This window comes from Sinohyriopsis cumingii, unplaced genomic scaffold (genome assembly GCF_028554795.1).
Source record: "Sinohyriopsis cumingii isolate HCF-2022 unplaced genomic scaffold, ASM2855479v2 utg002039l, whole genome shotgun sequence".
NCBI lineage: Eukaryota > Metazoa > Mollusca > Bivalvia > Unionida > Unionidae > Sinohyriopsis > Sinohyriopsis cumingii.
The window spans coordinates 33,568-57,500 of record NW_028316111.1 but is presented as its reverse complement, the minus strand read 5'-3'; the positions used below and the strand labels follow the sequence as shown (position 1 = coordinate 57,500).

The following is a 23,933-nucleotide window of genomic DNA, read 5'->3' as shown; positions in this document are numbered from 1 at the left end:
TGGTTTCAACAGCCAATTATTGCGTCTTTACTCTCTAAAATTTTCATTTATTACTTTCCGTACACAATTGCAATCCCCATCACGAAAATATGAACTTACTGTATGTTCCTTAGTTAGGAAACACATACAAAAATCTATTGATTCATCTTTCCTATTTTCTACTCTCTCACTCCTTGTCTTCGTTCATTTGTTAGAATGTTAGTTTGACTCAGTTATTCCAAAACACACACTTTCTCTCTCTCTCTCTCTCTCTGATGAAAGTAACAATGGAATAATCCTATTGCCAGTACCCCAAACGCATCATATCAAACATAACTACTACCATTGGTTTGTCAGTCGACATGTAATCTTTACCTCTTTAAATTGCATACCGTATGTCCCACTGTATGTTTATATGTATGTATGTCTGTCTGCGGATCACAGTTGCTAGCTGCGCGAAAATGCGTGGTAACCATCTTTAACGGATGTCCGCCTACGGCAGGAAAATATATTGTTGAACCTGTGACAATATAACAAACCGACCAACGGAAATTGCTTTTATTTGCCTTTTCTCAGTCACAGGTTCAAATATATACAGTTCTTTGTCTTTTAAAAGTTCGATGCTCTTTGTCCTTCTAGCTGGACCACAATAAATTGCTGCAGGAAAACACAAACTTACACCATGCTGATGATTTCCTTTGGATTTTTTTTCTTTTTCACACGAACGGTTGTAACAGGTATGAATATCTTAGTAGTTAAAAGGAACCATATTTTCAGATAATTGCTTGAAAATTCTGAATCAGTAAAATTTGATAGCTATAAAACTCATAGGGTTTTGCATTTTCTATTAATATCCGAGGAAAATTAAACACTGTGAAGGAATAGTACCATAAATGTGTGTGTGTGTGTGTGTACGTGTGTGTGCGCGTGTGTGTGTGTGTGATTTTGGATTTTCAAAGTTGCTTTAACAAGTTTTCAGTCATATTGCTACAATGTCTGCAGTGTGGCTGTTTATAGTTATGTCTAGCACTCGGGCATCATGCCGCAGACATGTAGTATGATGTTCCACCTAGCCACATTATCCTGACGCCAGGCCGACCAGTCCTAACACTAACCTCTTAATCCTGAGCGTGAAGCGAGATAGCTGTTAGTACCATTTTATAAAATCTTTGGTATGACCCAGCCAGGGATCGAATCCCCGACCTGCCGCATAGAAGGCGGACGACCACTAGAGCGGTCCAATGTAGTGACACATAAATAGTGAGACGTATAATATATATTCTTTGGATACATTAACACAGTGTTCTTGTGAATGACAAATATCATAATAGAACAAATAAGTATGTCTCTGAAACTCTTGATTTTTTATTATCGTGTTCAATATAGTAATCATAATCTCCTTTATATTTTGAAGCTTATTGGTCAGGTTCTAATACAGGATTAAAGGCATGTGTTTGACGATGCGATTCGAACAGTTTGAAAATTGTAAGATGTACAAAACAAATGACTGCTTTGTAGTAGTTTTATGTGTGTGTGTGTATGTGTGTGTATATGTGTGTATATGTGTGTATGTGTGTGTGTGTGTGTGTGTGTGCGTGCGTGTGTCAGTTTAAAGCAATGTTTACCACTGGGGCATCATGGCGCAGACATGAGGCATGATGTCCCACCCAGTCACATTATCCTGACACCAGGCCGACCAGTCCTAACGCTAATCTCTTAATGCTGAGCGTCAAGGGAGGCAGCTGTTAGTACCATTGTTTAAGTATGACTCGGCCGAGGATCGAACCAACGACATACCGCATCCGTGTAGGTTTTGTTTGTGGAAATTTATCTAATTCAACAATAATGAAAATTCACTTTTAGGTATATCGCATTTGATGCATTTGATTGTACGTATTGTTTCACAAATATATTTGAATTATTAAGGGTATACTAGATTGGGACAGTCTTTATTCAAGAATAATGTTAAATATATTTTGGTGAGTATTTTCAACTTTCGTTTACTTTTGAGAGCAAAACTAGCAGACATTACAGTAAAGACCGGTTGAATTGCCGTATGTTTTTTGTATACTGGTTTCTCGGGTCACTCTACAAGACGTTGTTTTTCTACCAGGTGAAGTTATTCGGCTTATCAATGGTCCAAATTCTTTGCAAGGGGAACTTCAGGTATTGAAAGATGGAATTTGGAGCTATGCTTGTTATAGCACTTGGACTGTCCAGAACACGAACGTAACGTGCAGAATGCTTCGAAATAAGTAAGTTGGTCTCTAATTCATAAAACCTGTTTAGAAAGACACTGACTTACTTTGCTTAAAAACTGTAACATTGTTGAGTATAAATACTGTAAATAGTTAATCGTCACTGCTGCTAACTATAAAGATTGAATCGTGATCCTTTTTTCTTGATTTGTTATATGTTAACAAACATTGATTATATCAATATATGTTGCATCATACTAGATACTGTACGAGTAAAAAAGAAATCTTGTATTTCTTATATTTTAAAATGAATCATGCAAGCTTAAGCCACATTATTATGATTAAACTAAGTGTTCGTAAATTCCATAGTAACAATATCTAGTTCAAATAATACAGTAATATTTTGTAAATTTATAAACAAAACTGTTCTAAGCAAATTTATATGTATACCTTAAACATTTGACTTTGAAAGTGTGTTCTCTGTCGGATCTACAATTTATGATCTAAAACTAAATATTGAACGATATCCACTTACCCATCCATGTATACACTAACTCTTAGAGAAATAGCTAAGATGCCAGTGTCGCGTTCTTGCAGCAGTATTTGTATAAGTTTATGTTGAATGTACATTTTTCCGCACCAAATAATGCCAAAAAAAGAAAACGAACATGGAGTATACGACATTGTATAAATCTATAGGAATTTGTATGCTTTCGTAACCTCGCCACTACAATTGTTCTCATATTATTGTACGAATTCAGTAAACACATCTAGAAATTGTGAATTGCACCTGAATTTGTCTTCACAATTACACAATTATACAAGAGTCGAGGAAAAGTCGCAATGAATGAAGAAATAGACTGAAGAAAAATTCCTACTCTTAATCTGCGAACGTAAAATAGAATTAAATCCATTAATGTCATTTAATAGTGTTATCATTTGGTCACCTTTAACAGCATTGGATTATATTATGTACAATCCAAATGTTTTATTGATTGCGAATTTTAGTAAATGTTACTGATAATTTATAATTCCCTTCTACCTTTAAATGCCATCTCCCCATATTTACCCCTTTTAAGATCCATTTGAGGAGAGCCATATAATCATATAGTTAACTTCTGAAATTAGCTGCAACAATTGTCTGTATTGAAACAATAACAATCATTCATGAAGATGTATGATTTGCATTTAATTATTTTGGGTGACACACGCATTACGTTGCTTATGACAAACCATGCTGTTTCTAATTGTTTGATATTACTTTACAATCTGTTCATATTCCTATAACTTTTATATATGTTATTCAGAAGAGAAGAAAATTTAAACTATATCTCACACACAACGTACATATTGATATGTAAAATCCGAAGGAGGCGTGTCCTAATTCGCTTGCCACCATCCTGTTAAAACCGAGGTCGTCACTCAAAATCGCGATTTTATGGAGACTTTCTTCAGTGGTGAAATATTCAATCTTCAAACAAAACTATTTCAAAACAGAGTTGTCTCAAGCGAATAATCAGAGAAACGTCGTAAATGAAGAGGAATTTATGTAAAACCCTTTATATTTCAAAGACGGAACGAAATTTGATCCGAACTATAGGATTGAATACCATAAACAATGAATTCAAATTTTGGACTAGGGATATAAGATTTACGTATAGGACAAGTATGTTCACTTTGCAACAATTATTGAACTGGCTGTTTTATTAGATATTTCCTGTCATGTTTCATCACATTCCTTATGTAAATACATGTATTGTTACACAGAAATCTGATTATTTTAAAAACGGTTTTGCTTGCAGTGCTTACCGCGAAAGCTACGGATGGCGAAGGGGAGATTTGATATGTATCTATAATATTACTTGCTCTGGAAACGAGCAATCCATCGACGAATGCATGAACGGCGTTGCCTACAAAAGTTGTTTATTTTACGAGACTGTCGCAGTTCGTTGTGGTAAGCAATTAAACAATAATGAAATGATACTAAAGCAAAGCTCATACTGACATTAGCCTATTGCATTTGTTGTATGTGATAGTTTGATCATATTCATAGCTACTTGACTGAACACAAGCATATTTTATATTTGACTGACACTATTTAGAATATCATAAACACATGTATTTTGTTATAAAATATTCATTTAGTGTCTAGGCAGTCTTTTGATTATATTAATTTTTCATGTTTATTAAAAAATCTGAAATGTTTCATAAATTAAGTAAGCCCTTGCTCTGTAAGAAATAAGTGCAACACATAATTGTTTACTAACATTCAATATATGCATGTCCAGCAAAGATAACACATTAATATGCTTCACGTACCAAACGAGATATTAGAAGGTTTATTATGATGAATTTCGTGGCTCTTTTGTCGATAAATATGGAAGTGAATTGTCACAAACAGCCAAACATAACAAGGGTAAGAAATTGAGGAAAGATAGTCATTATAATAAACTCAACACAGACGAAAGAATAGTTGCAAAAATTAACTATATAGATCAACAGTCTTGTTAGGCATGTTAAAAACGAACATGAAATTATGTTTTGCACTGCTTGTCTTGACGAAAAAATAATCGATAATTGAATCTAAAATGATGTTTCTTGTTGTTTCTACATAAGCCATATTGAGTCATGTGTGTAATGTTTCGTGTATCAACACGAGCAAGTAACTGGTCATTCAGCCATAGTGGGCGAGTCCACATCAAATTAAATAATTAAATTCGTTGAAAATGTGACGATACCATCTTTACGCAAAATGTTGCAAAAGTGGAATTGAGCGATTACAAGAAAATGTATAAATGGTTCTGGCTAATGATGCTATTGGTCATGGTAAGAAACAATTAGCAATAAAAGAGAACCAAGCACATAATACCATAACCAACAGAAATGATTTAACGCTATGATTGACTGTCAGGAAAATCACACAAGGACATATCTTAATGCTGAAAAGAAATCAAATGAAAAACAGGGTCAAAATCTGCAAAGTAGTTGTCCATTGTGTGCTCTAGTCATAATATAAAAGGCTTATAAAAATTAAAAATGCAGTTGAGTCATCATTCGTTCCATGCATGAATCGAACCATTGCTGCTTTTAATTGCAACTATCCCTTTCTCTTATTCACCAGCGTCCAAACCCACACAGCAATGTGCCCATCTACAAATATGGATTAACAAAGTTGAAGGCAAAATCTTGAGATGCGCTAGAACTCACAGGATGGGCAAACGCACTTTAGTACTGTTACGAGTATATGCTCTTAACATAAGTAACAGAAAAGAATGAAAAACGACAAAAATTGGAAAAAAGAAATTACAGTCTTTCGGAATAAATCTCCCAAAATCCTATAATTTGTAGACAAGTCATAATAATTAAAAGTTTTGAATACTATTTAGTAGAAATACAAATTAAATCCGGAAGTGTTAATGTGTGTGTGATGACCTTTATAATGCTGATGAGTCAACATTATTTTTTTGAAACGCAAACATTCCAGGTCTGAATTCACTATACATCATAGTACATGAGTCTGTCCTAAGACATTACTTTTAATGAGTACTCTTGATTATAAGAATCACATCTTGGTTTTACTATATATATATATATATATATATATATATATATATATATATTGTGTTGGCAATATTTTGAATTCGTTTCCCCAATATATATATATATATATATATATATATATATATATATATATATATATATATATATATATATATATATATATATATATATATATATATATATATATATATATATATATATATATATATTCCAAACCGGGAGGACACTGCTTATACATTGATACCACTTTTGTATTTTATGAGATATGAATTTATTTATTTTATTTCGAACAATAAAATATATGTTGCTGATAATAGGCATATTATTTAAAAGATATTCCGTCCCTACAAGACGGTTGATCATTCTTAACTTAATGGCATGTGATTGACATTGAAAGTTCATTATTTTAGAATGCTACAAAGAATATTGATCCATATGCTTGAAACCATGCTAAGGAGTGTATTAACTCTACACTGCGATGCTTGATGAATTTAGAACCGTGATCCTCATATTATTTAGTAATTTTGCTTAAAGATTGAAATATGTTTGCTTCAAGACACTTTGTAATGTTTATGTCTATCTTTCTATCTTTTTAAGTACGCAAATTATGATCGATTTGTTTCTGAAAATAGATTTGTAGTATCAATGAATTTATAAAGAATAGGGAATTTGTCTAAATTGCAGGTCCAGGCAACATGGAAGATTTAGAGTGTGAGTTTCACGTTCAATTCCTCTTGCTAAAACTGCATAGTTACATTGACATTATTTTGCATTTCAGGTGAAAACAAAATAATCTCAAGTACTCAAAGTCTTCTGGGTAAATGCTCTTATTCCACTTCCTCTTTGATTGACCACCATATAGTATTGCAAACGTATAACAAAATGAGATAAATATGAAATCAGTTCAAATTGTTCAACATTTATTAGAAGTTGAAAATCACGTTTACAAGATATGAGGCTGATGATGTTAAGACTGCATCTGAAGGTATATTCGTAAATAAAACCTTCCGAAAAGGTTAATACAATGCTAAGTTTTTCTGATTTATTTTCATCTGTTGAAATGATGAATGTTTTAATATGAACAATTGCGCAATCTCTCAGCCTCTATAATGACCCAGTTTGCATATGATGTAAAAAATATGCACAAAACGTAATGAATGAAGTAACGGAAGACTTATTACTTACTCGATGAAAGTAATTATTTCGTTTCTTAATAGTTCAACTGAACAGTCGTTGCAAACGATATTCAAAATGGGAACTGGCAATATTGCAGTTTATGTTTGCTAACTGAAGAAGGCAATGCTTTAAATATGAATGTAAAGAAATCTTTGTAAAAACAAGACTCGCTGTTTTAGTCGGCAAAAATTCTTGTTTAGAATATCACAATGAAGACGCTACTAAACAAGCACATTTGATTAACCGCAGAGACTTTTTATACAGACCTCATTGAACATGTAAGAAATAACTTTCAATTGTGACAGATGAACAAATCACAAATACAAGCAAACAACTTAAGAGGGCAATTACATTCCGTGGAAAATACGAAGCGTATATATGAGTATAGAAATATTTTTTCCTAGAATGGTCGATGTATGTTTTAATGCACGCAAACAAAGGAACGTCTAAAGATGAATTATTTCAGACTAGTTTATAAACAAATGGATATCACTCTTGTCTTGCTGACCGACAAATAATTAAAGTGGCAAAGATTATAAAAATGAAAATAAGCTTAAGTGACATAGTTTAAGATTAGACTGTTTGTAGTGTCTCAGCACAAGAATCTCCTTTTATGCTAGATGTGTCCCATTTTCTATATTATGTTATTGTTTGGGCTTTATAAGTACTTATACCCATTTATGTTTGTCTGGTTTTAAGGTATTGGTGTCCGCTTGGTTGATGGCTACAATCAAAACGAAGGAAAGGTTGAAGTTGGTGTGAACGGCACGTGGAGACGTGTGGCAAATACTAACAATTCGTGGGGAAACAAAGAGGCTAATGTTATTTGCAGGATGCTCGGACACAGGTATTTCAAACGTTTCCTCGAGTATTAATGTTACATAATTCATCTTTGACGGAGAAAGAGTGTAAGAGTGTATTACATTATGTGTCATGAAAACATACTTCTAATAAATAATTCTGATCATCCCTTACTTAATTGTCCTCAGATTGAAATGATTATGTTTCAGTGGATTGACATATTTTCGTAAACGTTAGTAGAGTGTACTTTATCAACTAATAAAGCTGTAAAATTGTATCGGTACAAAACAGCAAGACATATTCCAAGTACCACAAGTAGTAATGTGAATTCTGAGAAAAAGAACTATAAGGACTGCCAGGAGGTAATCTAACTTAGAACTTACATAGCTAATTGTAAAATGTTCATAGTTTGCAGCAGACCAGCGCAAAATATCACTCAAAAGACACTAATTAGTTCATCGTTTTTCAGATAATATCCTTATCAGAGAAGGCAAATATATTTAATCGTTACACGATCAGAGAAAAGGGAAATACAATAAAGCAAACAGTAAAATCCGAAACGTGTTTGAGAATATAAATAAAAGCAAGGAATAAAATACAAAATCTGTCTCAAACGAACATGATTTTTAAAGTTTACGACACTAACGAATACTTGCAAATGAATTCAGAACTGTTTTAAGAAACCATCTTCGGGAAATAGCCAATATGGTCTTAAAATACATGTGAAAACTGAATTGAAGTTCAAAAAGCAAATTTTTTAAAGAATAAATATCGCAATGAAATATTTGATTTTGAGCCCGATTTATTGCTTGATTTATTTGGTTTTTTTTATTTATTTTGTTGTTATTACTACTTTCACCGCTGCTACTATTATTGCATTCGACGTTTAATTTTCCATAACCCGTCTTTCTTAATATTTTCAAATCTTTTTAAATTATGTTCGTCTTCATATCTCTTTTCTTGCGGAATATGATATACATGTTTTCATCGAAAACTCAAGGCAGCATAATATCTTCGTCAAACAAGCTACTCTCATGTAGATGCAACGTCTGCTCTTATATTAAAAAGAGTAACTTAATATTGAAATGCTCGTTTACATGTTCGTAATATGGATGGATGGTTAATGTTGGTTTTGTGTGTTCAGTCTTACTATCAGTTAATTTTTCTCGAACCACAATGCATTAAATACATACTAATTTGTATAGACTTTTCTATATCAATATAGTGATTGAGCATCCGTTTATTTGCAATAATTACAAAATACCAATCCAGTAGGGAAGGGAAGCATTTAAATGCTATATTTGCTTTTTCGCAGAATGTGATTGTTTCGAGTTTCTTTTCATAATCAACTCTTTTTATGATAGTAAGATATGAATATATATATATATATATCCTGCTCCAGAAACTGAAAAAGACATTGATGGGACTATGGGAGATATATGCTAAGGACATAATACAAACAGAAATGATTTAGAGTGCGAAATGGATATTGAGATTGGTGTTATCATATATAATATTAGCGATATATATATATATATATATATATATATATATATATATATATATATATATATATATATGTGTGTGTGTGTGTGTGTGTGTGTGTGTGTGTGTGTGTGTGTGTGTGTGTGTGTGTGTATTTATATTTATGTACTTATATAGTCAGAAAATAATTAAGTATGAACTACCTTTTGGTCTGGTATAATAGACGTTAAATACATGGTTCAATTTACCAAAATCTATCAACGTAATCGTGTCTATTAGGCTATGATTAGTCTTTTGGATGATTGTCTTTTTGATTTAGTTGGGTATGTTTGTTTAGAACCAGTGTCGTAGTTGATTCTATAATCGACATGCACTCTACATTCCTTTCTTAATTGGTCAAGTGGTTTCCAGTTTAGGCGATTACGGCATAGTGTACTATTGAATATTTGTCCGTAGTTTCATCCATATGCTAGTATTTCAGTAGGCACAATAAAGTTTATAAAATACCTTTTTTGGTGAGACGATTAACATGTTGAGGTATATTCAAATTATGGATGTACTATAGCTTGCGAATGTACTTTCCATATTGACCTATCGACCAAACTGCCATATTCTGTTGTACAGTTATCAAAAGACTTTGCTGAAAGCACATTCTAAGCATTTTTATTGAATTTTGAGAAAGAAACTATCGACATAATATAACCTACTTTTCATACAATCATATGAATCTATTAGCTTCGTGTTCATTACACGCATTTATTAAGCATAATAGCTAAGTTTTAATGTCAACTAGATAAAGTATACTCTTACATATTTTTTTTCCTTAAACCGAATTCAACGGTACTGTCGCTCAGAGTGTTATAGGAGGGAGACAAAAGCTGAAAATGTATATCCTTCTTAAGTATCTCACACAAAGCTGATGACCCCATTCTGGATTATTCATGATGGGCACCATTCTCATTTAAATTAGTGCAACTACTTTTACCAGTGAGTAATTTGGACGACGTAATGGATATATGTTGGGATAAGAGAAAGATCATTTAGTTAAATACAACTTCATTAATTTCTTATCCTTAAATGTTCCTCTCAATATATTAAAGTCAATATACATCATTTCAAGATATCATTTGCAATATATTTACACGCGTGTGTGAGAATAGCCCATGTTCGTCTCAGACTTTATCTGATACATAAAAAAACGTAGATTACACTTTGATGAAAACGAAAAAGCGTTGTAAGGTTCATTCGACACATTAATATTTTATTTTGAAAAAACTAAATTTCTCATGCGCTTTTGGAATAAAATCCTTAATATACAACATATCATATTTTTCATCCAGGTACATGTTTTATCATTTCAGCACTAACAACGCTCTTGGCTTTCAAACGCCCACACTAACTCAAGTTCCGTGCACTGGAAGGGAAGATTCAATTGATCATTGTTCCATCGAGATGAGTAATTCCTGTGCATCGATATATTATACTTATCTATATTGTAGTAAGTTGCGGAGATATCGTCATAGTTACCTCTTTAAAAACAATCACATGTTTTAAAGAAATATATCGTTCAGTTTCGAAGGATCAAGTACTTTAAATGCTTGTATCATAATTGCAAAAGGCTATTAGAACACAAATAAAATAGATAAAGATAATTCAGATATTTCCTTTTAATTATAGTTGTTATTTGGTGCCATATTACATTGCTATTATCATATGCATGGTATATTGATCATAGAACATCGTGTATTATGCAATAGACTAAAGTTTCATTCCTGCTGTGTTCTGATTGCAATATGTGCTTAAAATATGACGTTACGTATCTGTGTATATATTATAGTCGCAGGTGGCATACAATGTAGCAATCTTCCTTGCTAAAACACCCCATATATTCAGGCATGCATTATGACGCTTTGTTACCATCATTCCAGGCTGCATTTCCTCCAACTGCAATGACAATAGTTCTCGTTACTGTGATGTATCCCTCGGTACATGTGAGCCAGGTTTGTTGAAAAAGTTTCATTAACCTTTATGTTAAACCATTTACATACAGTTATACTTCCATTTTTGAAGTATGCAGAAAGTGTGATGGAATTGTTGCATGTCCCTCTTATCTAACCATTTGAAAATGCAGGGAATATCATGAATGTTACGAGTCATGATCGTAATACCAAATATAACTAATCTGAGGATATTAAAATCGACCATCCTCTATTCTCTTTTAATTCCAATTCATAGATTGCAATGAAATTAATTTAATTATGTTTACATTATCCACGTCAAACTTATAGTTTGCATTCTTTTTAGTGCTCATTTAAATTATGAAGCTTTCAACTCCTTGTCATTTTGGTAACGATTATAATAAATATAATAAAGTAGGAATACTTTAAGGCCAATCATGAATATAAAAAATGCAACCTATCCTGCTTTTTTAATCAATCGCTATTCAAATTTTGTGTCGTTAAATTTAATGAAGAGTTAGATGGAAATGCCCGATTGCATTAAGCACCTTGACATCATATTAAGAACAAAATTCCACTAACTGACATAGAAATATATTCATTGCAAGGTCCGATCATGTAAGAACATGTGATTTGGTCAGTATAAGTTCAGCAAATATGGCCAGCAACATAAACAGCTATTGTTTTATTTGAATGTATGCCTGTTTCATTATTAGTAAATGCAAATAATAATCTTGTAGGAAAATCGCAGGAAATACGTATCTAATGACTAGAGTGTTTCAAACGGGCAAGTAATGTACAACAAAAACATTTGGTGAAAGCAATACTGAGAGATGTGTTTTTCCCATGCGCATTTATGTGCGAAAAACTCATTGCAAAGACTTTAAAGGCCAGGAAGAAAAATTTAGACGCTGTCTAGGCATCACTAGACAAGAAAGTATGAGATATATAGATAAAGAGAGAAAGAGTGAGAGAGAGAGGGGGGAAGAATAAAAGGAAGAGATTTGTATATTTTCAATAAAAACTTGTTCAATATACTTATGACGGAGAGGTAAGCGCATAAAATAAGACTAGAACATAGCAAATTATTATCATCGAGGAGAAAAGGGCCTCTTAGTGTCGAAAACATGTTCTTCTATGTACCAATTGAAGTATGTACAGTTGATTCGCGAATAGTCATTTTAAATATTGTTTACTCAATGCATTTGTATTTTGTTTCTCACGGTCTAATATAATACAAAGTTAGAACATACCCCGAAATCACGCTGAACAGTTAGAATGCATTCTAGTTTTGTTAGTTTTATCCATACCTGTAATTATGATATTGTTGTATTCATCTTCTTGATCTATCGATGAGGATGTCAACGGTGGATACTGCATTAGTGATCAGTGACATTAATGTCATAAATAACCGCCCAAAAATGACTTCATAAACTATTACAACCTTCCTGCACTATAGTCGTTAGGTTAGCGAATTTTTGCGTGAACTAATGAGTCATCTTTATATTTATACAAGGGGAATGTAATAAATGTGCCAGCCTTTAGGAGGGTCATGATTGTAAACACAATTTTTATTAATGATTTCATAGAAATGTACAGTAACAAAGAAAATGATTTTCAGGTATTGAGGATATTAAAGTAAGTTTTCAAAGGAATATTCACAGCTAATCCATAATAAAGCATTTGTACCACTTGAAACAATTCGTTCACAAAAAGTATTATAATAAAGTTAGATATTTGGCATCGAATCAATCGCTCTGTTTAGGTATGCGTCATATTATTTCAAATTAAAGTATCATAATTGGTTTTCGAATTGGTAGTTTGAGTTGGAGCGCTGTTATGAATATATTTATTTTCTTGTGGTTATGCTCATGACCCCCAAGACGGATTCGACGATATCAGTTCTAAACAATATTTGTAAACCTAATGCACATACTCTATAAGCAAATAATACTTATAATTTGGACAAATGTTATGCACTTGCCTAAATGTTTCTTCCTGAACGGATTAGCTTAGAAATTAGTACATGGTATTGCTTGTATTCTATCAATCTTCATATATTTGCATGGCCAGGCGAGAAATCAATGAGTACAAGAGGTATAGTCTCTTAATGAACATTTACTGTATGAAATAATGGCCATATGTTTGCTATTCTCCCAGACAATAATGGTGAAAACATTCTGAAGAAATATAGTAAAGATTCAATTCAACATTGATGGGAAACCAACCAACATAATATTAGTTAAATATGGGCTTTGTGAAGACGCGCGACTATAAATTTTCACACAATGTAGGTTTTATGGTTCTTGTGCTTTGCTTAGCCCATACAAACACTAGTATTCCTCATATTCATTGCATAAGTGGCCTAACAAGGTTAAAAAATCCACACCTTTTCCACAAGGATAGATGGTTAAATGTATGCACACATATGATAAGGTAAAGCTTAAATAGCCATGATCCATGTAAATTATGTTTAAAGTAAGAGAACTCAAAAGAAAAAGATAAAGTAAGTATTCAATTTCCGATTACACTGGTCAACAGTGAAATCATTACTGACTTGAAAAGGCCCTAATCTGTAGTATTTTGGTGTGCCGAACACGAATATAACCGTGAAAAATTTGTATTGGCTCTCGTTTTGAAGATATTCATATACCTCATTTTCTATGTTTCACTGTGTAAATTTCTCCAGTAGGACTGCAGCAACATCTGGAATAATGATGTAACATTGCATAATACCATCATGCTCACATCATCCACAGTTGATTGCATCATTTTCTGATGCAATGCAATACTAATGCCATGCGGCTGCTGAAGTAAGTTGACGTCAGCAGTGTACTATACATGTGTAGGCCTATTATACTAATGCCAGGCGGCTGCTGAAGCTGACGTAAGCAGTGTACTATATAAAGCCCAATCAGATAGGTTCAGCATTTAAAATATTTTAGACGTTGTGCGAGACAGTTCAAGCTACTGTTACATAAAACTTATTATTTTATCCATTTACGTACAATAAAGAACAGTAATGCCTCGAAAGTGTGTTAATACCGCGGACAATTTTTGCTATATTTGTGGGGAAGTGACATTTGCCAACCAGAAGAAAAGTATCAATTCTCAAGTGAAGAAGGCATATCATCTTTACTTCGGATGCAAGGTTGGTGACCAAGACAAGCCTTGGGCTCCGCATATATGCTGTGCTACATGTACAACACAGCTTTCACAGTGGTTGAATTGCAAAAGGTCATCAATGCCGTTTGCAGTCCCAATGGTGTGGAGAGAGCCAAGCAACCACCTAAATGACTGTTACTTCTGCTTGGTTCCTCCTCTTTCCGGCGGAATAACGAAGCGAAAGAAGTCGAGAATAGTCTACCCAAACATTCCGTCTGCATTGAGACCAGTTCCACATGGTGAGGGACTTCCTATTCCAGAACCTCCAGCAGAATATTCTCTTGATTCATCTGACGAAGACAAAGGTGAGTCGACCTGTTCTTCTCCTGGTCCATCAGCATGCAGTGATCCAGATTTTCACTGTGGTGCATCATCAACCCCACACAGAATAACACAGGAAGAACTAAATGACCTGATTCGTGATTTGGACTTATCAAAGAACAAGGCAGAATTGCTAGGATCAAGACTCCAACAATGGAATCTTCTAGAAGAAGATGTCACAATTACTGCATATCGAAAGCGCCACCAGCAATTGGAGCCTTTCTTCAGAAAGGAAAGTAATCTGATATTCTGTTCCGATATTGAGGGCCTCATGAATGCTTTAAAAATCACTCATGACCCACAAGAATGGAGACTATTTGTGGACTCTTCGAAACTGAGTCTCAAGGCTGTGCTTTTGCACAATGGAAACATTCTTCCATCTATTCCAGTAGCGTATGCTGTCCACATGAAAGAGACATACGATAACTTAAGGCAGCTACTGAATTCCATTGAGTATAACAAGTACAGCTGGCACCTCTGTGGTGATTTGAAGGTAGTTGCCCTTTTAATGGGACTGCAGCAAGGATATACAAAATACATGTGTTTCTTATGCGAGTGGGATAGCCGAGCAAGGGAAATGCACTACATGAGGAAGGAATGGACTCACAGGCAGAATGTAGCCATTGGAGAGAAGAATATCCAACACCCAGCTCTGGTTGAGGCTCAGAAAATCTTGCTACCACCCCTTCACATCAAACTAGGTTTGATGAAGAACTTCGTGAAAGCCATTGACCGGACTTTGCCAGCATTCCGATACCTGCATGAAAAATTCCCTCGACTCAGCGAAGCAAAGATTAAAGAGGGAGTTTTTGTGGGTCCTCAGATTCGAGAGCTTTTCAAAGATGACCGGTTCAACAACTTGCTGGAAGGTGACGCGAAACAAGCATGGAATGCTTTTCGCCTAGTTTCTACAAACTTCCTCGGAAATGTTAGGGCAGAAAACTATAAGGAACTAGTAGAAGACATGTTGATGAAGTATAAGAAACTTGGCTGCAATATGTCTCTAAAGATTCACTTCCTTCATTCCCATTTGGATTTCTTTCCTAGCAACTGTGGTATTGTTAGTGATGAACACGGCGAACGTTTTCATCAAGATATCGCAACAATGGAACAAAGATACCAGGGAAAATGGTCCACTACAATGCTGGCTGACTACTGCTGGACACTCCTCAGAGATGCTCCCGAACAGCTGTACAAGAGACAGGCGAAGAAATCTAAGATGTAGTCAATGACTTGATTTTTTATAGGTAGGCTATTACAGTTGACCTTTTACTATTGGAATGCATTTCGTTATGTAAACATTAATTTCTTGCAGATTACAAAAAAACTAGAGCCAATTTTGCAATTTGACTGTCATATTCGTGTTCAGCACATAAAAATTGATAAGAATTGACTAATTTTATTTCAGTAACATGACTTTTGTAAAAATTTGTTGTCCAGTGTTATTTTTCATGTGTTCATTTTGATTTTGTTTATTTTTTTTTTGTCCTACCTGTAGATTGTGCACCGGGACGTTATCTGTCTGGATCATATTGTTATTCATGTAATGCAGGAACCTATCAGCCTGCAATCAACCAGAACAAGTGTTATTATTGTCCCTTTGGCACATATCAAAATTTGTCTGGCCAAACTTCATGCAAAGCATGCCCTGTTGGAAGATATCTTAATATGATAGGCAGCCAAACGTCATGCAATGTCTGTCCTCCTGGTACATACCAAGACCAAACAGGGCAAGCATCATGCAAAGAGTGCGATGCAGGAACCTACCAAAATATGGCCGAACAAACTGCATGCATTGCATGTGGACTAGGGACTTATCAAAATTCAAGTGGGAAGACGACATGCATTCCATGTGCAGGTGGAAAAACCACCGCTGGACCCGGATCTATGACCCAATCAGAGTGTTACAAAAGTATGGCAATTCGTTTTCTGAACTATTTAAATTATATGCAATATCTAATTAAATAAATCGCTAGGTGTGTTCACTTATTGTTTTATAGAAGTACTATATGAAACAAGTTATTATTATGTTTATGTCTGTATACATGTTGGCATTTTTGCATAATGCAAGAATAAAATGAGTCAATAAACATCATATGACCATTGCATTACATAATAATATAAAATAGCATTGACCAATAAATTTTTAGTATGCCTCCTTTTGGTATTCAACGCATTAACATTGTACAAAGTTGATAATACGTTTCATCAGTAGCACAGTACTTTGATCGCAGATAAAAGTATCTCTAAACAAATGATAGTTTAATTTAATATGAAAACTAGATTGAAAGGTATGCTTCAAAACAAAATGTGCTTTAATTGTGACAAAATTTTAAGATGGTTAGAATCAAGCAGTTATTTCCATTTTACAGTCGCTAAATACAGAAGGTCAAAACACCCAATTGTATATATCAACTGCCTGCCAAATACACAAACGTTTTTATTTACCTCTATGTTTTCAGTATAATTTGCCTTAATATCCTTAATAAATACGCAACTGGAACAGTGGCGGCTATCATCGGTCATGTCTTCCTCTCGTCCTGTTTAAAAAGAACGATATTATGGTACATTCTTCTGAAAATGCAACTAACTTTATTATCCGTGGACTTCTTTCTCAGTACCCATAGAAGCAATGTATATATATATATATATATATATATATATATATATATATATATATATATATATATATATATATATATATATATCAAACACAATATAAAATAAAATCAACTGTATATCATTATATAATACGACCAATAATGCATAATGAGTTTAATTGTGATTTTCCAGCCATAATAAAGACCGCTTTATGTAACCTCCTGAATGGTCGTTATGCACATGTTTCACATTATACCTTAAATCTCACTTCGTTTAACAAATGGTAAATATATTGCCGTATCTTTATTCTTCTAATTATTTGTAAAGTAAATTATGTTCGCTGTATGTGTGTAAGTCTGTCTTGTGTTTTAGGACAACGGGATGACCTTCGTCAACAGACCAATTTTAACATCATAATAATTGGATCGACGCTTCTAGCTGGAATGATCATTTTTGACCTGATTTCTTGTGCCATAATCCTGCGACGAATGGGCTGGAACTCTAGAAAATCTAACGACAAAAAAATGTGAGATTGTTTTTCAGATTTCAACAGTTTGTTCCAAGGCTACTAGGATATGCATTGGACTAGGGCATTTCACAATTTCTGTATTCCGTCTGTTTCTGCAACACCATTACCATGCAGATTTACATTGTCATTGGAGATTAAGTTATGAGAATATGCTTTATTTTTCTGAAAATCATACACTTATAAAGTTGTTTTCTATATTATAAAAACAATAATCACATTTAACAATTTAAATACTCGTATATATCGCGTAATTATGAACGAGTGTAACCAGTCCACAATATATGACAGTGTGAAATAAGGGGTCAACTATAACACCTCACTTGATGACAATGACTAAATCACATTTATAAACCATGATGAAGTATCATAAAAATGCCACTTAAAACTTATAAATGTTCTTCCAAGAAAACTTTCAATGTCAACTGGGTTTAGAAAAGATCACATAACTAGTGGGCTTTCCTAAATGTTAAACGGGGATCCGTGCAGACCCAGTAATGTATATATACCGTGGTAATATAGTTTTCAAGACTATATCTAGAAATGTCGATATCAAGCAGTGTCTTACATTATATGCAGAGTCATGCAATGATCATAGCGAACTTAAAAATAATTTTCTAAATATTTGCGAGAAATTGAATACATTGCCCTTGTCCAAATTATACAAGTGTCAGCAGACCTTGTGCGGAGCATCAAATATATGACAACATCTTGATAGTTACAAGAATTTCATTATAGTCCATTATATCGCTTATAATAAAATCATCAAATTACTTCTAATTATTTTTGTTTTATTTATAATTGCATAAGACGCTAAATGATGAAAATCAACTACGAGAAAAGCTTTTGCTTCATTTTAATGAAGAACTGATAATAACTTACTTGTATAGATTAAATTAGTTCCAAAATACAGTTTGAAATAAAAATATTGTCACTATTATAGTTAGTCATCTGCTATAATCACATTCATATCATCATAACCAACTTGGTAATAACAACAAAGCTTGGCATGTGATAAGTGTTTTACTAATTTTCCTTCATTCAACAATTTGCACCTTTATGATAGATAGCTTCGTCTTGATCAGATATTTAAAGAAGGGTTCATAGCTTTCCATGTATTGGGTTTCATTGAATGATCATATTTAACTGAAACAACACAAATTATACGCGGAAGAAACCTAAAGTGCAGTCACTATCGTTGTAGCAATACTTATGAAGTTGGATCTGTTTTTATTTATGCAGTTGTACTCGTGCTGATTTCTGAGAACTTATACGTGCTAGTCTATATTACAATTTCAGAGAAATTAACCTGCCATCTCTCAATCAGACTGAATTCGGGTGCGGAACTGCCACTACAAGTGACGCATTTAATTCCTCTAGCAGCCAAGATCTGCAAGTCAACAACAGGGTAAGAATATGCCTAATATTATGAAAGCGATAAGAAACAAAAATGACAATTACCTTTTGAGAAGCGCATGACACTATACATTTGATCTCTCGTCTGAAATTGTGCTTGATTAAATCAGTTCCGTCCGGTTTCATCTTATTCAAAAAAGATACGTCCTTTGTTACTTTAAAGGATACAACATAAAGTACTTAGTTAACCTTCAATTTTTCCAGGAATGCATGAACTCTGCACGCCATAATAGAGAGGACCAGGATTACGAAAAGTTGCATTCGTACTATAATACAGTGGAAACGTATGATATCGCCAGCGTGGATTAAATAGTACAACTGTAGACATCAACTTGAAGGTGGCAAATCCTATGACTTTATAACAATTGAATTGTTTTGATATTGTTAGATTACTAATACAATACACACATGTTGGTATACGTTTTTCACTTGATGAGCACCTCTCACTGTGCATGCTATTCTACTAAGCCCCGTGGAGAACGCTGAGTAATATCATTACATTATTGGATAGTGAACCTTACTATAAATGATTACGGATGCACATACAGTTCAGTACATTACCTAATTTCATTTATCCAATAACATCCATCGTAATTTTCCCATCGCCTGGAATTCTTTCTTTTTTGTGGGGGGAAATTTTAGTTTAGTTTAGTGATAATATCAATTTATACAATCACTTATTCAATATGAAAGTAAACGACTAGATTATGACAATGCTGCAAAAGTGTTTTAGCGGTAATGTTTTCATTTTTGTTTTAATTTTAAATTGCTGAATAAATTATGACGTTTTCAGCACAGTACTTTTTAGTTATCAGAAATGGATTTAGGTAAAACAAGCAATACTCAAAAACAATGTGCATGTTATTAAAAAAAACAAAGAATGCTGGTCACAACCAATTTAATAGAGTACATCTTACCAGTATTGCCTGAGAATCAACTGATATGCATGTATTTTAAACTACATATCAAACAAGTAATATTAAAAGAACTAACCTGTAGTAAACATAATACGATAGCTCATAATCTAAACGCATCATAAACATTAAAGAAATATGGTAATATTCGGCATGTGCATATCGGAAGCACATATATAATCTATAATCTCTGTTTTGCACATACACTAGCTCAGTAATTAAAACTATTATATCTTCTCATTAGAAAAGTTGTCACTCAAACCCATAGCAGACAACCACCACGTATAGTCCTGCCGACATTGGACTAATAATAGCGCAGTCTATCGACGTTATCATATATGTGACACAAGCTCTGGCTTGGTTGACTGCGGACAAAAAAAGAAACCACGAATTTGCCTTGGTTTCTGGTAAATCGTTTTTAATATGCAAAATGAGATATAGTATGCTTATATTAACCATGTATCTTAAAAACATGTTATAATATAGATATAACACATACATTGGAAAGTTTCATCTTTTATGATTATGTTACCTGTAAAACGTTTATCAAAGCCGTCTATCTTGTATAAATTATTTTACAGATGTCATGTTAACATATATGTCCACCATAGGTAAAACATGTTATGTCACTTGCACATTTATATGGTACTCATATTTCACCACATATTGTTTAGTGTGTTTCATAAGTGAATCTAGAGATACATATAAGAATGTGGATACTTGTCATTTGCCTACGAACATTTTTAAACAGTTTGGTACTGTGATCAAAAACTTCAAATGAACGTATGTTTGCAATACATTTCATGATGCTCACAAAAAAAATGTGTTTTAAGGTGGAACATTCTAGTTCTTCATTTGATTATGAGGGAGGTACTTCAGAGTACAATTGTTTCCTATGCATGTTGAAAATCGATTTTAATACAGAAAAAGCAAGAGTATATGTCTTAATACAATGATTTATACATATCTTACGCTCTTAAAGTCCTTTAATGTATTCAATTGAATCAACAAGGATCTCTGCAACGCTAATGATGTTTTAAGTTGAAGTATGGTCATATACACATGCCCTCAGATTAAAACAAACCTCAACAAACATAATAAATCGAAGGCACAACCATTCCTCCATCATTTATAATGATTACATTTACAGCTCTTTTAAGTACATTTCATTTACATTCAATCCTAGAAAAATGACATAGATTTACAAACGTATTGTGCAACGTTCCAAGGAGCCACTGAAATGATAACTACAAATAGAGGTATATAATATAAATAAGGATTCGTTTCAGAATAAAACACTTGACAATATATGTTCATGTTTTTTCATTGGACGCTTAGATTGTGTATTGCTTTGAGAAAATTGATGATCAATGGATACAAATATTAACAAATACTGTGCTAGGTATTTAGTTTGCACTCAATTGTAAATATGGTTTTGAACTAATTATGGACATAGGTTGGGCACAATAATCTCCTTTGAGACAAACGATTATATTTTAGTATTGCTTTAAACTTATGATATTACATCCAAAGTCGTTTGGAGATTTATAATGACGTCTTGTGTAATATATGATATTTAACAATTAGAACTAATAAAGTCCCGATTTACTGACTGGCAATTGATTTTTGTACCTTAACTGAATTCCACTAGGTAACGTTTTTAAGTCAAACTGTATTTCCTCTCTTTTAAGGCTTTTGTAAGGCACCTACTGTTTTCTGTTGCTTTTTCTGTAAATAAATAATGTGTAATATATACCAAATTCATCGCAATAAGAAAGGATTGTGACAATGAAAGAGGTGTGTTTGGTTTATTAAATGTAATACCAATGGAGAATGCATATTTTTTTTGTTGTCGTTGTGTTGTTGTAGGGTTTAACGCCAATTTTCAGCACACGATGGACTATAAATGGCGGCCAGTATTAATGGTGGAGGAAGAACCTGGGAAAACCCTGTGAAGAACCAACGACCCACGAGAAGCTATTGGCAAGCTGTCTCACATCCCCACATTCGCCGAATCCGAGACTCGGACCCGCGCAGACAGAGGTGAGATGGCAGTGATCCGTAACGGAGGTGAATACATATAAAGCAACATATGAATTAAACCTGTTGATGTGATGTTAGCTATGGAATAGTAAACTTGAGGGAAAACATAATATATCCAATGCATTTGAATTTTAATAAATATCAATTTTATATATTTGTGTCTGAGGTTGACGGTTACCTTACGGCTTTAGACATGTATAATTTAGTTCAAAGTTAAAGTTATTGAAAACTGGAAGTTAGAAATAAATTTGATAATGCAACCAATCAAGAGGCTGAATGTAAATTTTGAAATGTACATCATATATCTAGCACGTCATATATGCCTGAAACAGTATTTTTTCTTGCCCCAACATTCACTGTATCAATACTTCACACAATGGTCACCGTAGACATGTTCAGTTGCCTTCTATCAGTATTTCAGTTGGTGACCCATTTAGTTCGACTTGTGAAATAAATCGCATCTTACATCCTGATTTGAATGTACCTATTGTCTTTGAAGATGACTACATTGCACGACGATAAAACTAATTTACCCAGTGTTCATAAGTCACACACAAAAGAATATCAATATATATCTATGACACAACAACTTCTCTAATATTTATATAACTGAATACAAAATAAATGTAAATTATTTCCCTAAATGTGGTCTATTCAACACATACATACATACATACATACATACATACATACATACATATATATATATATATATATATATATATATATATATATATATATATATATATATATATATATATATATAATATATACTACTCCTAATGTAATATTCACGATTGATCTGAAGTCCTCAACTGCTCATCTATCTTGCCTGATGCTTTCATAATTATACACAAATTTGTGATTTTTTTCCTTCGAATTACAATCTTACCTTGCCCTCTCATACACAAGCGGAAGCACATCTTATAACTTAGTTCTCATTGTTAAAAAAGTTATTAATGAAACGGTTGTTCTGTAATATGATTGGATGTAAACGGTCACGTGGTACTAATCTGAAATCTTTTACACATCGGTCCATTGAGAGACTAGTTTCGGGTTTTGTACTTTTTCGAATTTGAATGAACATTGCATGCTCATAATATTGTAAGCAACCGAAACGTGTTGAAATAATGGATAGCCATTACTTAAGATGTAACGTACGAAGTTTCTGAATAAACGTATCTGTGACAGTTGTCAATCGTTTCTTGTATTTCTGTACAGGTTATGTATTATTTAGCGATGTGATGCGACGAAACGTACACGCTCCTTAAATTCTAATGCATTGTTGATGGAGTACGTTGAATTAACGATATAATAGACGAAATTGGAATTATAAGGGTTAAATCATAATTGCTGGGTATTTATCGATGGATGTGTACATTTTACCTAATCACTCGCAAAGCTAACATAAAGGTCCTTCCAATTAAGCTTAAATATAAAATAGTAGCAACTTTTAAGTACTTTGCATTATCGTTACACGGGTACTACGAATGAAGGACTGATACTACTGGAAGATATAAACGGGTATGCTGCATATTTTCAGAACTAAATGTGTTGAAGAGAGAGAAAGTATAAGTAAACAAAGAAATAAGTCTGATGATTTATGTCTTTCGAATGTCTAGTAGTTTTCTTTTCTACTGACAGTAATGACCGCAACTGAACGATCTATATAGATATTTTTATGCTCGTCGGGTTACCGATACACATATATGACACAGAGGCGTGGAAGTAGATTTAATGGAAGAAGGCCAATATGGCAGCCTCAGTTACATATAATCGTGTCATGTAC

General features: G+C 33.3%; 1 protein-coding gene across 1 annotated transcript in view; it reads left to right on the top strand.

The window, feature by feature from the left end:
* The window catches only part of LOC149771207 (uncharacterized), an 80,036-nt gene extending 57,200 nt beyond the window's left edge, over positions 1–22,836 (top strand). The window contains exons 15-25 of the mRNA XM_089948732.1: positions 619–716; positions 2,093–2,234; positions 3,980–4,131; positions 6,517–6,555; positions 7,614–7,761; positions 10,562–10,698; positions 11,129–11,200; positions 16,143–16,556; positions 17,618–17,771; positions 19,071–19,179; positions 19,392–22,836. Of these exons, the coding sequence (XP_089804858.1) occupies positions 619–716; positions 2,093–2,234; positions 3,980–4,131; positions 6,517–6,555; positions 7,614–7,761; positions 10,562–10,698; positions 11,129–11,200; positions 16,143–16,556; positions 17,618–17,771; positions 19,071–19,179; positions 19,392–19,496 (1,570 nt within the window). The 3' untranslated portion in view covers positions 19,497–22,836. The remainder of the gene's footprint in view (positions 1–618; positions 717–2,092; positions 2,235–3,979; positions 4,132–6,516; positions 6,556–7,613; positions 7,762–10,561; positions 10,699–11,128; positions 11,201–16,142; positions 16,557–17,617; positions 17,772–19,070; positions 19,180–19,391) is intronic.
* The last annotated feature ends 1,097 nt before the right edge of the window (positions 22,837–23,933 follow it).